Here is a 14,738-nt window from a genome sequence, read left to right as displayed (position 1 = left end):
TTTAGGCATTTTCTACCAGACAGCCTCTTTCACCCTCTGGTCAAGCTACAGAACACAGGAGAATATTGAACGGTAATAAGCTCCAAACACAACTCACTGTTATAAAGATCTGTAATGTTTTTAAGGAGGCTGAGGGAGAGGTTTGCATGTAATTTCTACAAATAATCATGGAAATTATTTATCTACTTCCTAGAGTTTGCAAATTAAGGGGCAAACTGAGTTATTGTAGGCAATATGGTATCTAAAGTATCATATAAAATGAACACATCACCTTTTTTTTTTTTTTTTTAGTGCAAAGAAAATATAGCAAGTAAGAAATCACACTATAAATCTAACTTCTTTCTTTAAAAGAAAATGCGCTTATGCATTCGTAACATCCATTAAGGGCACTGGGAAATTGGAAACCTGAATACACAAGGCCTGGAAAAAAATCAAGCCCTTAAGTCTAATGATTTTTGTATGTACACAATCACACAATCACAATTAAGTAGGATGAGCAGGGAAGCCTGTTCTTTCATTTTATTTGCAAAGGATAAACTGAAAGTGGATGAAATTCAGTCATTTTACAAATGTAAATTCATAGCTACAATCTTTTTTGTTGTCTGATAAAAGTATTCAATGAAATTCTATCCATGGTATATTATATATATATATGTGTGTGTGTGTATGTGTGTGTAGACAGAAAATTTTTAAATAATCATGAAAACAAGTGCCCAGCACTATAATATTAAAGTCTACTAAAAATGTATACTTAAAAGCAAATGAATAACCTACTGGTCAATAAGATAGGCCCTGAACTAAACTAATCTTTGTAAATTACAGCAAACACCAAAAATAGAAGTTCATTCACTAGGAGTAACAGGTAGAGATAGTGTACCTTGATTTCATTTTTCTGTATCTGGGAGAAGAATACCTTTCTACAAATAATTCTACTTTTCATACACTACCTCTGCAACAGAAGAGCATCAACTTAATACTGTACCAGAGGTTAATAGCAAATTGATTTTAAAAGATAGATTTAAATTGCCTAAAAGTATTTGAGAAAAAAAGGATGATTATAACTTGCCTTCTCTCCACCTATTTACCCATAAAGTTATTATGATAAACAGATGAGTAATCAAATGTGAACTGACAATAATGAAAAATAGTGCTCAAGATAAGTTTTCTGATGAATGTGTCCTTTCAAAAGAAGTATGAATGAGCACCAATCTTATCCATGTAAAATAAAATACAGTAAATAGATAAAGTATAGTTAATGGAATTCTACACAAAACTAGCCAATCTTGACATAAACTACAGCTTCTTATTTTAAAGAAAAACAGAAATAATAATACTATTATCAGATACCTATAATATACTTTCAGTATCTTTAAGAAATTCCTTGGAGATATATTTTATAAAGAATAAAGCTGGATCTAAAACCAAAGTTTATGTTTTTCTACTAGAAATTATGAAACTGAAATTTGATTAACTTTTTGAAAAAAATCTCTCTTTATGAAACAGCAGTAATTTATTCTCAGCAAAGTCACTAACTGGCAAAACAGGAAAGATTGTAAATAAAGTGTAAGAATTTTATTATCTAAAAAGTGTTCCAAAATAAAATATCAAGAGATCTGAATTTATGGTTGAAACCATCATATATGAATGTTACTACCAATAAAGAACTTGAAATGACTTTCAATTGAAAAATCAAACACATCTTTACATTTCCTAAAACCAGCCAAATATATATATACTTTAAAAAATCATATCCGTCTTAAATTTATTCGATATTCAAAAGTAGGGGTTGGAAAACCCACAGCACAGCTGTGGCAGGAGAACAAGCTTAACAGACAAGGTGATTCAACTGGGGAATAAAAAGAAGAAGGGGAAAGGTGGCATTTAAATGTGTGAACTCCACACGTGGAAATGAAGTTTATTGTTTGGGAGTATGTACATGCACACAAATACACACAAAGACACAAATAAGAACGTTTGTATTCCAGAAAACCTGCATTTCAGTAACTGAGGAACCTGGTAAAGAGGGAAATGCCCTGCAAAAAACTAGTGAAATTTAAAACAGACTATCCTACTAACAATGCACTGAGGTGGTGGCTCTAACGAACCCTTACAACACTCAGATCTCTGCTTATGTGTTTTTACAGGGATGGGAAGTAAAAGTTCAATCAAGTTCTTTATTTAGTAGTACATAAAAGTAAGAACATAATGGAAGATGAAATTTCTAAATAGTCATAGCTCTAAGTGGTCAGAACTTGGTTAAGATAAAAAGTTACTTCTGATAGGATAGTTAGGTCACATGCTGATAAATAGCTCAACATAAGTGACCTAGAAAAGCATTATGACCAAAGAAGTACATCCTTTCCTCCCCAGTTTTGACATCTCATGGTACCACAACAGGTTACAGGAATGTATTCATATCAAAAGGACCACAAAGCAAGGTATGTTGACATAAGGTAAACAACAGGCAGGTCAAGCTGCTCAAAGTGAGTATGATAATCACTGTACATAGCCCAGATTCTCCATCTCATTCCTGTACCGTTGTTCAGACACCTTGCTTTTATGTTGCTTGCTCTCTAAATGCTGCCGAAATTCCATCTCTTCGCCAGCTCCCACATTACACATTGAGCAGTAAAACTGACCACTGGGGGTAACACACATGGCCAGATCCCGTGGAATTCTCTGCCGAGATCGGGGATTGAAGTAAGGACCTGCTAAAACAAGAGATAAACATTACATGTATATTTACTTCAAAATATGCCTATCAACTATCATCATATTCTAGAATTCTAATCATTCAATTTCTAAATCAAAATTTATATATTCTTAGTTTTAAATGATGATGGAATTAAAATGAAAATTTTAATTACAACTTTATACCTCTTTAATCTAAAAGGATAAAATTAATCCTCCAACTACTGTCAGAAAGTCTACTTTAAAACAAATCATAAACTCTTAATGGCTATGTATCTTCAAAGTGAATCCAATTTTAAGAATACATTCATTTGTTTGTTTCAAGCATTATTTCAAATGGTTTATAATTAAAATAATTCTGACCCACCAAAAAAAAAAAAAAAATCTATCTCTAACAGTTTATCCAAATGAAATAATGAGGATTTCAGCACAGATAGTTAACCCATATTTATTTCAGCAATAACTGTAATAGCAAAAACTGGTGGAGGAAAGGAGAAGAAGGGGACAAAAAAGGATTAGAAAACATATGACAATGAATACAACAGAATATTATACAGTCACAAAAAGTAATGCCAGAGAAATCTTCAATTTCATGAAAATCTGATTACACAATACTATTAAGCAAAATAAATACATCAAAATATAATCCTATGTATAGTTTAAAGACATAATATACATGTAAAGCACTGGTAGGATATATACAGGAATTTTGGTGAAATGACTGATAACTTTATTTTCCTCTTTTTACATGAATAACTTCATGTATTAGCCCTTTAGTACATTAATTTTCTGATTTTCTAATACAATAATAAATACTTATGAGTATAAAATTTATCATAATATTAGTTTCACTTCATCTTAGAAGTTTTGATATATCTGAACTACTGTTCAAAAATAATTTTTAATTTTCAATGATTTCTTCTTTGACTCATGAGCTATTTAAAAGTGTTTTAAAATTTCTAAGCAAATGAATATCTTGTGTTTTTGTTTTTTATTACTGACATCTTATCTAAGTGCACTCCAGTCTGAGAACTTTGTCTATATGCTTCAATTTTTGACATTTATTGAAACTTGCTTTATGCCTAGTACAGTTTTTGTAAATGTTACATATATGCTTGGATAAATGCCTATGCTTTATTGGGTACATGAGTTTGCTGTTGTTAAGAGTCATCAAGTCGGTTCTAACTCATAGTGATCTTGTATAGGGTTTCGAGCAGCTGGTGGATTTGTGTGGTTCACTGTCCGGTGCTGATCCACAGCGCCACACCAGAAGTCTGGGGGAACTTAGTATATACAAGCATATATATATTCAGTAAATCATTCATTATATTAGTCAAAACTATACCAGTTTTTTGTTTTGTTTTGTTTTGTTTAACTTGGTCAACAGTACATGAGTTGTTGGTAAGCACTGTAGAGTCAGTTCTGACTCCTAGCAACCCTGTATAGGGTTTCAGAGGACTGGCTGGTGAATTTGAATCGCTAATCTTGTGGTTCAAACCCTTAGCAACCCTGTATAGGGTTTCTGAGGCCTGGCTGGTGAATTTTGTGGTTCAAACCAACCTTGTGGTACAGTGCTTATCCCACAGAACCACACCAGGACAGCTTAGTTCTTGAGAGATAGCTTGAAATCTCCCAATACGATGAGGGATTTGTCAATATATTCCTACGGTTCTATTGATTTTAACTTTATATGCTTTGAGACTTAATTAGGAGCACAAACTTTTAAATTACTCTTTCTTTCTCTGTTCCTAATAATTAATACCTTCTATCCTAACATTTCTTTCATCTTATAGTAATACAGCTCTCCTAACTTCCTGCATTTTATCTGAATTCTTTTTAGCCAACCTAAAAATCTTTTGTCTTTTACTGGGACTTCAATAAATTAATGCTTATTATAATTACTAAGGAGTCCTGGTATGGCACTGCAGGATAATGTACTGGATCACAGGGTCGTTTGAACTTCAAGGTCAGCAGTTCAAACCTCACCAGCCACTCCTCGAAAACCCTATACAGAGTCGCTGTGAGTTGGAATCAACTACTTTTCACAGTAGTGTCTTCTGCTGGTGTACTGGTGGGTGTTTGTTTTACAGGTTTGTGGGAGGTAGTCTGTGTAGAAGGAACTGCTCAGTCCTACTGAAAATAACCAGAAAGCGCAGAAGACATTCCCAGAATGGATGGTATATACCAGAGTCACTGAGGAAACAATTGTAATGATTGAAAGTCTGAGGCACAGCTCAGGCACGTATATTTGGTAGTAACTCCCCAGGAGATTTTGAGTTGCTACTTTAGTTAAATATCACTGTTATGGTCATCTGTCTACCCCACAAAATGAGAATTTAATATGGTGCAAATTTAACCAAATAACCCATTTTTATAGTTCATTTGCTCTTTCTCAACTGGCATATATTGGAAGAAACATAACTGGACTATGATAAGAAACCTTAAAATAAAGAGTATCTTTTAAACCAAAGTAAGTCATACACCAAATGAGAAATAAATAACACTTGAAATAAATACCAGCCTGAAAAGGCACTGGGCCAATGAAACTAAACAACAACTAATCCCAAACTCTCAGGACTATCTGTTACCATTATAGGAAATAAAATAAAGTAGATCATCTAGAGAATGTAGCCACGATATGTGGACCAACACAAGATACCTGAATTATTCTGTACTGCGTACATATTTCTCCTATTAGGCATCATCTTATATTCATTCCCTTCTTTCCGGGTCCTCCGCTGACCCACATCTGAGGAGTCCCTGGAGAAAAGAAATTTTAAAAGAATGAGACTTTTTAAACAAGGATCCCTTTCAACTCTTTTCATTTAAAAACATTAAATCTCACACAATACTTTGGCTTCAGAAAAAAACGGCAATACCTACGAGAATGAGTTACTCTGAGCTTCTGCCAGCCGCAGCCGTTTGGCATGATTCTTCCCTTGATAGTGAGCCTGGGCCACAGCTGGAGAACTAAAGGAGGCATCACAGAGCTTACAGTAATCATTCTCTGTGGCCAGGATCACTCTGCCTCCCGGCTTACAGGAGCCCAGCTAACAGCAAAGACACAAGGAGAAACAGGGTTAAAAAAATGAGGTGTTTATTTCCTTCTTCTCTTCAAAGTTCCATCTAAAAGCTATGAAAAAAACAAAAGCATAGAATATGACATGACCACAAGCACTCAGCTTTATAAGGAAAAAAACAATGAGCTGAGAAACATTTAGTTATAGTTTTGCATTATAATCACCTATGTTCTAGCAAAGCCCTGATAGCATAGTGCGTAAGCACTGGGATGCTAACTGTGAGGTCAGCAGTTTGAATCTATCAACTCTTCCGCAAGAGAAATATCAGGCTTTCTGCTCCCATAAAGATTTATTGCCTTAGAAACCTTATATAGAGTTGCTATGAGTTGGAACTAACTCCTTGGAACACCACCACCACCACCATACGCTATCAGAAAGTTACTGGTTCATCGGTAACTCCACTAAGCAACAAGAAAATGAGTTTCCATCATGAAAGAGTCTATGGTTTTCAGACTCTTTCTCAACCCGGGGTGCCAGCTGATCAGGCAGTGCTTCATTCTGCTGTGCATAAGGTCACTATGAGTCGGCACCTAGATAAGACCTAGAACGATTACCAGAAAAGGTGAAGTCTCCCCAAATCCTTCAACAAACATGTACTGAATGCCTAACAATTCTAGGATTTGCTGCCTTTTGTTGTTAGGTGCCACTGAATCAGTACCAACAATTCTAGGATTTGCTGCCTTTTGTTGTTAGGTGCCACTGAATCAGTACCAACTCATAGCAACCTTATGCACAGCAGAATGAAACACTGCCCAATCCTGGGCCAACCTCACTACTGTTACCAAGCTTGAGTCCATCAATGCTGCCACTTGGCCAATCCATCTCACAGGGGGTCTTCCTCTTTTTCTCTGACCCTTCACCTTACCAAACATGATATCCTTCTCCAGCGACTGGTCCCTCCTGACAATATGTCCAAAGTATGAGAGACGAATTTTAGTCATCTTGGCCTCCAAGAAGCACTATGGCTGCATTTCTTCCAAAACAAATCTATTGGCTGCCTAGTCTAGATTAAATACGTATACACAAGAAAAATAGTCCTACATAGCCCTACCTCTCAGAGAGTCCACAAACTAGCTACAGAACTATTATATAATCCAGGGGAAATAACCCACAGAATCAGGCAACTGTACTCAGGTTGGGGCACTCAGGTTGGCACGTAGTAGGTACTCAAATATTCTGGGGTTAATATTCAAATAGCAAATTATTCTTCAGATAGAGAGGATAATACATGTAACAGTTGCTGTCGAGTTGATTCTGACTCATGATAACCCCATGTATATCAGAGTAGAACTGTGCTCCATATTTCAATGGCTGATTTTTCAGAAGGCCTTCCTTCCAAGGCACCTGAATACATTAGTCATTTGCACCACCCCGAGTTGAGAAAGAGTCTGAAAACCATAGTATATCAGGAACACTTGAAGGAAGTAGCACTGCATTACCTGGAAGTAAAGTTTTTTGTTTTGTTTTGTTTTGGGGTGTGGGGGGAGAAGGCAGACAGAGTTTTGTTGTTGTTAAGTACTGTCAAGTTCAAACTTATAGCGATCCTGTATACAAGCTGGTGAGCTTGACCTGCCGACCTTGCAGTTCATATGGACTTTACAGTCTAACGCATTAACCTGCAGCACCATACCTGGACTCTGTAGACAGAATAGCTTATCTTTAAAAAATCACAAAGAGCTAAACTACGAACAGGGGCTTAGGCAATTTGCCCAGGAAAGTAGAACCAACTGTAAACAGTCCCAAATAGGAAGCAGCCATCAATGTGTCACCAGGAACTAGCAATGTGGAAATTCCTCAGCTTAAAGATCTCTCTAGATATTTCCCCACCCTCTGATAGTGAATTGTTCCCAACATCCACGTGGATGAGGGAACAGCTGGTATTGCTAGCTATACCTTAAGAACTGGAAACTGACCTTAAGAAAGGCAAAATTATACCATGGTGCTTAGGAGCAGAGGTCTAAGACTCAAAAGAAACTCTTGCTCCACCACTTTACAAAATGTGTAATGTCATCAACAAATTAAATTACTTACCTGAGCCTCTAATAAGCCCAGTCATTGTTGTTGGGTGTTGTTAACATATAGTAACCCCATGTGACCAAGTAGAACTGCCCCACAGGGTTCCCTAGGCTATAATTTTCATAGACTCAGTTTGCAAGTCTTTTCTCCCAAGGGTCTACTGGTTCAAACTACTGACCTTCCTGGTTAGTGGCTAAGTACTTAATCATTGTGCCATGAGGGCTCCTTAATAAGTTCCTAAGACTAAAGGTCCCAACAAGATGGATTGGCCAAGTGGCAGCATCGATGGACTCAAGTGTAGCAACAGTAGTGAGGCTGGCCCAGGATCGGGCAGTGCTTCATTCTGCTGTGCATAAGGTCACTATGAGTCAGCACCGACTCGATGGCACCAAACAACAACAACAAGACTAAAGGACTCCTAGTGTGGTGCTATAAGATAAAAACTGGACTGTGAAGCACAAGGTTGGCAGTTCAAACACATACCAGCTGCTCCTCGGAAACCCTATATAGAGTCGCTATGAGTCAGAACCAACTCGATAGCACTTAAAAACAACAAGACTCTTAAAGGAGTCCTGGTGGCACAGTGGCTAAAAGCTGGTTGCTAACCTAAAGGTCAGCAATTCAAAATCACCAGCCATTTCACAAGAGAAAGATATGGCAGTCTACTCTGAGAAACATTATGGTCTTGAAAACCCAACAAGGCAGTTCTATTCTGTCCTATAGAGTCACTACAAGTCAAAATTGATGCAACAAGCAACAGATTTTTGGGTTCACTGGGGGCTAATGCGTCAGACTGCAAAGTTGTTTGAACTGCAAGGTTGGTGGTTCAAGCTCACCAGCTGCTCCTTGTAAACCCTATACAGGGTCGCTATGGGTCGGAATTGACACTTCACAACAACAGCAATACTGAGAACATTCACCCTGTGACTAAAGGAAGGTAAGATAGGCACTCACTTCCAACACCAAAAACCTCAGAAATCTAGATAAATACTATTTCAATAGAAGTAAATATATTAACAGAACATCTTATAAAATCAACCTAATACCACCTGCCCCCCCCCAAAAAAAAACAATACCCAATGAACAAGATGTCAAAATTTAAAATAAGGACAGGATCAGTAATAATGTCATGCCAAACATTGGCTACTAACCTCAAGGTCAGTAGTTTGAAACTACCAGCTGTTCCATAGGAGAAAGATGAGGCTTTCTGCTCCCATAAAGATTTACAGCCTCAGAAACCCTGTGCAGGGTCACTATGAGTGGGAACCGACTCTATGGTACTTAACAACAACAACAACCCAGATTGAAGTCTGACAAAAAAAGAAATTCAATAATACTCAGCCTGCGGTTACTTAAAATATTGACATTTGGTTCGAAGTTTTACATTAATTTTGATGCCTTAATACACTGCCTTAAATATTAGTTATGTTTATAATTGCGTATGAGCACCCCTTTAAATTTTGTGCCTGAAATGAGTGCTTTCTTACCTCACATAGTCCCAACCCTGAATAAATGAATATAGAAAAACTATTTAGTAGAGTGACTATCAACAAGTACTCAACTAGGTTGTAGTTGTTGTTGTGTGCCACTGAGTTGGTTCTGCCTCCTAGTGACCCTATATAGGGTTTCCAAGGAGCAGCTGATAAGTTTGAATCACTGACCTTGAGGTTAGCAGTTCAATGATTATCCTATAGTACCACAACAGGACTCTTCAACTAAGTTATTTAAGAGAATTCTATCATTCTAGGAACATAGAATACTTCAGAGATTTTAAGGAGCTGAATCCATAGTCAGAGGCTAAATTGCAGGAATATCTCCCCTAAATCACCTGTTTTCCTCTTCCAAATAAACTAAAGAGTAAATCCTCATACCAAAGTCTAGAGAGGTTATATGTGATATCTACATAGAGGTAAGAAAGTGGCAAAATCAAGAACCCCATCTTGCAATTGGAAGACAAAATATAAATGGCGTTTACTAAAATTAAAAAAAAAAAAACATATGCCTAAGAATTTCTCTTTTAATCTAGGTCTTAGCCTATTCAGGGTCCTGTAACAAAGACAAAAAAAAAAACCAGTATCTGTTCCATCATTTAATGCATTACAACTGAAACCAGTGAGAAATGTCAAGGCTTATAGAAGTACCATGTTGGTCCGTGGTCCTAATGCATTTGCCCAACTGTATCCTGAGGGGTGTTCAAAACATTCTGTACATAACCATAGGTTCCACCTTAACGCTGTTTCATCCTGACACTTGAAAGTGATTTCTGGCATGGGTTAACCGCGTCAAATTTCTCACCTGTGGAGTGACTGAAACAACCGGAGTAGCTGTGGGCTCCACTGCATTGCTCATTCTGGCAGGAGGAGGACAGCTATTCGCTGCATAGTAATTTCGGAGTTTCTTACCATGATTTTTACCCTAGAAGTAAAATACAACAAGTAATCACCATGAGGGAATTTTGTCAGACCAAGATAAAAATGTGTTCACTCAAAAAAATAAATAATCAATAATAATAATTACATTTTGTTTTCTCAGACAGTCACACATTTGGGGTTAACAGACTACTAGCTAGATTTTGATTACTTTTTTTTTTTTCTTTTTTAAGAGTGTGTTCCTCTGCAATAACAAAAAAAGGCCCTGAGCCAGATGGCCTAAATGGAGAATTATACCAAATAATCAAAGAAGATTCATAACCACCTCATGCACAACAGAACAAACTACTGCCAGGCCCTGTGCCATCCTCACAATTGTTGCTATGCTTGAAGCCACTGCCGCTGCCATGGTGTCGATTCATCTTGTTTGGGGTCCTCTTCTTTTTTGCTGATTCTCAACTTTACCAATCATGATGTCCTTCTCCAGGGACTGGTCCCTCCAAACAAGAAGTCCCAATTATGAAAGACTATGTCTTGCCATCTTTGTCTCCAAGGAGCATTCTTGCTGTACCTCTTCCAACACAGACTTGTTTGTTCTTCTGACAGTCTATGGTACTTTGGATATTCTTCGACAACACCGTAACTCAAATGCATCAGTTCTTCTATGGTCCTGCTTAGTCACTGTCCAATTTTCACATGTCTATGAAATAACTGAAAGTACCATGGCTTGGGTCAGGTGCACCTTAGTCCTCAAACTGATACCTTTTCTCTTTTAACACTTTAAAGAGGTCTTGTTCAGCAAATCTGCCTAGTGCAATATGTCATTTGATTTAACCGCTGCTTCCATGAGTGTTAACTATTGAACCAAGATAAATGAACTCTCTGACAGCATCAATCTTTCCTCCATTTATCAAGATGTTGTGAGGATTTTTGTTTTCATTACATTAAGGTACAATCCAAACTGAAGACTGTGATGTTTGATCTTCATCAGTAAATATTGTAAGTCCTCTTCACTTTTCAGCAAGCAAGATTGTATCATCTACATAATGCAGGTTGTTAATGATTCGTCCTCCAATCCTGATGCCATGCTCTTTTCATAACTTAAAGAAAAGTTGACTCCAATTCTATTGAAAGTATTCCAGAACATAGAAAAGGAGGAAACATGCTGTAATTCATTCTATGAAGCCAGCATAATCCTGACACAAAAGCCATGCAAAGACTGTACAAAAAAAGAATATTACACACTAATATTCCTCATGAATGGGGTGCATGGTGGCTCTGTAGGATAAGCAGTGTACTACAATCCATAAGATCAGCAGTTTGAGTACGTCAGCCACTCCAGGAGAAACATGATACTTTCTGCTCCCACAAAGATTTTGAGCCTCAGAAACCCTGCACAGGGTTGCTATGAGTCAAAACGGACTCCACCACACTTAACAACAACAACAATTCCTCATGAAAACAGATACAAAAATTCTCAATAAGGAGGCAAAATGGTAGAGTAGCCAGATGCACTGGGCTGATCCTCTGCAACAAAGACATGAGAGACTGAATGTAACAGATACAGAGGATGATCCTGGAACCCTAAGGATCAGAGGACAGGACAGAGAGATTAACTGAGTACAGACTGCAATAAGAAGCTGAACAGGAACAGTGAGAGAAAAGAAAAACAGGCAGACTATGGCACAAAGCATGTGGCCATCTTGAGCTTTTGCTAGTGGTGAAATGCAGCACCGGAGGCACTCATTCATCTATGCCAAGAAATTCGGAAGACAGGTAACTGGCCAGCTGATTAGAACAAATCCATATTTGTGCCCATTCCGAAGAGAGGCGACTCAATGGAATGCAGAAATTATCAGACAATATCATTACTATCATATGCAAGTAAAAGTTTGCTAAGGATCATTCAAAAATGGCTGCCACAGTACATTGACAAGGAACTTCAAGAGGTTCAAACCTGATTCTGGCAAGGACATAGAACAAGTGATATCACTACTGATGTCAAGCAGATCTTGGCTGACAGCAGAGACTATAAAAAAGACGTTTACCTGTGCTTTACTGAATATGCAAAGACTTTCAACTGTGTGGATAATAACAAGCTATGGACAACATTGCAGAGAATGAGTATTCCAGAACACTTAATTATACTCATGAGGAACCTGTATATATGCCAAGAGGCAGTTGTTAAAACACGGCAAGGGGACACTGAATGGTTTAAAATTAAGAAAGGTGTGTACCAGGGCTGTATTCTTTCGCCATACTTATTCAATCTGTATACTGAAAAATAATATGAGAAGCTGGATTATATGAAGAATGTGGCATCAGGATAGAAACACTGATTAACAACCTGAGATATGCAAATGATAACAACCTTACTTAATGAAAGTGAAGACTACTGAAAATCCTTACTGATAAAGATCAGAGACCACATCCTTCAGTTGGATTGCACCTCATTGTAAAGAAAACGAAAATACTCACCATTGGACCAATAAATAGCATCATAGTAAATGGAGAAAAGATTGAAGTTGTCAAAGACTTCATTGTGCTTGGATCCATTCATGGAAGCAGCAGTCTAGAAATCAAACGACGCTTTGCATTAGGCAAATTTGCTGCACAAGACTCTTTAAAATGTTCAAGAGCAAAGATATCAGATCGAGGACTAAGGTGTGCCTGATCCAATCCATGGTATTGTCTGTAGTCTCATATGCATGTGAAAATTGGACCATGAATAAGGAAGACCATAGAAGAATTGATGCATTTGAGTTATGGTGTTGAAGAAAAAATTGTAAGTATCATGGACTGCTAGAAGAACAACAAAAAAAAATCCGTGTTTGAAGAAGTACAGCTAGAATGCTCCTCAGAAGCCAGGATAGACAGATTTTGTCTCTCATACTTTGCACATATTATCAGGAGAAACCAGTCCTTGGAGAAGGATATCATGTTTGGGAAAGTGGAGGGTCAAATAAAAACAGAAAGGCCCCCAATGAGATGGATTGGCACAGTGGCAGCAGCAATGGGCTCAAGGTTGACAATGACTGTGATGACGGCACAGGACTGGAGAGCATTTCATTCTGCTATGTATAGGGTGCTATGAGTAGGTACTGACTCAACAGCACCTAACAACAAAAACAACACGGATATAGCACTCTTCAGACACAGGACTTGGCGAAAGGTTGCTGTCAAACAGACATCTGCACAGCTATGTCCCTTGTAGCATTATTTGCAATAGCAAAAAGGTGAAAACAACCTAAGTGTCCATTAATAACTGAATGGATAAAAACCATGTTACATACATACAAAGGAATACTGCACAACTCTAGAGAATAAAGAGGAGTCGGTAAAACATCTTATAATGTGGATGAATCTAGAGGACATTATGCTAAGTGAAATAACTCCATCAAAAAAGGATAAATATTATATGTTCTCACTATTACTAAGAATCAATAATAGGTATACACATGGAAAGCAATGTTCTTTAATGGTTACTAGGGTGAGGTAGGGGAGATCACTTTCTAGATAGTTGTCATGGATTGAATTATGTCCCCCAGTTGTGTCAGCTTGGCTGGGCCATGAGTTTCAGTGGTTTGGCAATTATGTAATGACCCACCCCCACCCCCCGCCAACTACGTGACCTGATGTGATAAATCTTTAAGAGGACTAAGGGTGGGATGCACCACCCTCAATCCCTTTACAACTCTGATCCTATATAAGGGGATTTCCCAGGAGTGTGGCCTGCAATACTTCTTATCTTAAAAAAGATAAAAGGAGAGAGAATTGAGCAAAGAAAGGTTACCCATTACCAGACAGGAGTGGAGTGTGTCCTTTGGACATGGGGTCCCTGCACTGTGAAGCTCCAAGATTCAAGGAAAGACTGATGCCAAAACACACAAAGAGATGAGATCCAGGGTGTGCTTAGCATACAGGCGCTGAAAGGAGATAAGGACTTTTCTCCAAAGCCAGCATTGTGAATTTGGACTTGCAGCCTCCTAAACTGTAGGCTAGAATACATTTCTGCCCGTTAAAGCCAAAAATTATGGTATTTCTGTTATTTGTTGTTGTTTTTTAGTGCCATTGAGTGGGTTCCAACTCATAGCGACCCTGTATAAGAGTTTCCAAGGAGCGGTTGGTGTATTTGAACCACCAACCTTGTGGTTCAAACCAACTTTGTAGTCCTGTGCCTTATCCTATAACACTAAATAACCATGACAATGTCTACTATATGTAGATGAAAACATTAAGAAGCACACAAGATTAAGAGACAATTTCAGTTAAGTGTTATATAATGTTTTGCAACAGCAGTAATGTTGTTGCTGTTAAGCGCCATCAAGTCAGTTCTGACTCATAGCCACCTTGTATAGCGTTTCTGAGGAACAGCTGGAGGGTCTGAACCACCAACTTTGTGGTTTATGGTCCAGTGATTATCTTATAGTGACACACCAGGAGTCCACAGTAATAACAACCAAAAATGTATGTGGTAACATAGGTAAATATATATGAATGAATATAAGTATATAGGCATATGTATTTATATGTTTGTGTGTGTGAATATACACACTGTATGTCTCTCTGTGTGTGTATATAT

At 37.6% G+C, this 14,738-nt stretch overlaps 1 protein-coding gene across 1 annotated transcript in view; it reads right to left on the bottom strand.

Moving 5' to 3' along the window:
* Window positions 1-2,496: 2,496 nt before the first annotated feature.
* The window catches only part of ZMAT3 (zinc finger, matrin-type 3), a 31,303-nt gene continuing 19,061 nt past the window's right edge, over window positions 2,497-14,738 (bottom strand). The window contains exons 2-5 of the mRNA XM_006867719.1: window positions 10,083-10,202; window positions 5,575-5,741; window positions 5,351-5,451; window positions 2,497-2,708 (exon numbers count right to left, since the gene is read on the bottom strand). Of these exons, the coding sequence (XP_006867781.1) occupies window positions 2,497-2,708; window positions 5,351-5,451; window positions 5,575-5,741; window positions 10,083-10,202 (600 nt within the window). The remainder of the gene's footprint in view (window positions 2,709-5,350; window positions 5,452-5,574; window positions 5,742-10,082; window positions 10,203-14,738) is intronic.

Source organism: Chrysochloris asiatica, unplaced genomic scaffold (assembly GCF_000296735.1).
Source record: "Chrysochloris asiatica unplaced genomic scaffold, ChrAsi1.0 scaffold00108, whole genome shotgun sequence".
NCBI lineage: Eukaryota > Metazoa > Chordata > Mammalia > Afrosoricida > Chrysochloridae > Chrysochloris > Chrysochloris asiatica.
Note: the sequence above shows the minus strand (reverse complement) of the source record. Positions and strands in the feature narration are given on the sequence as shown.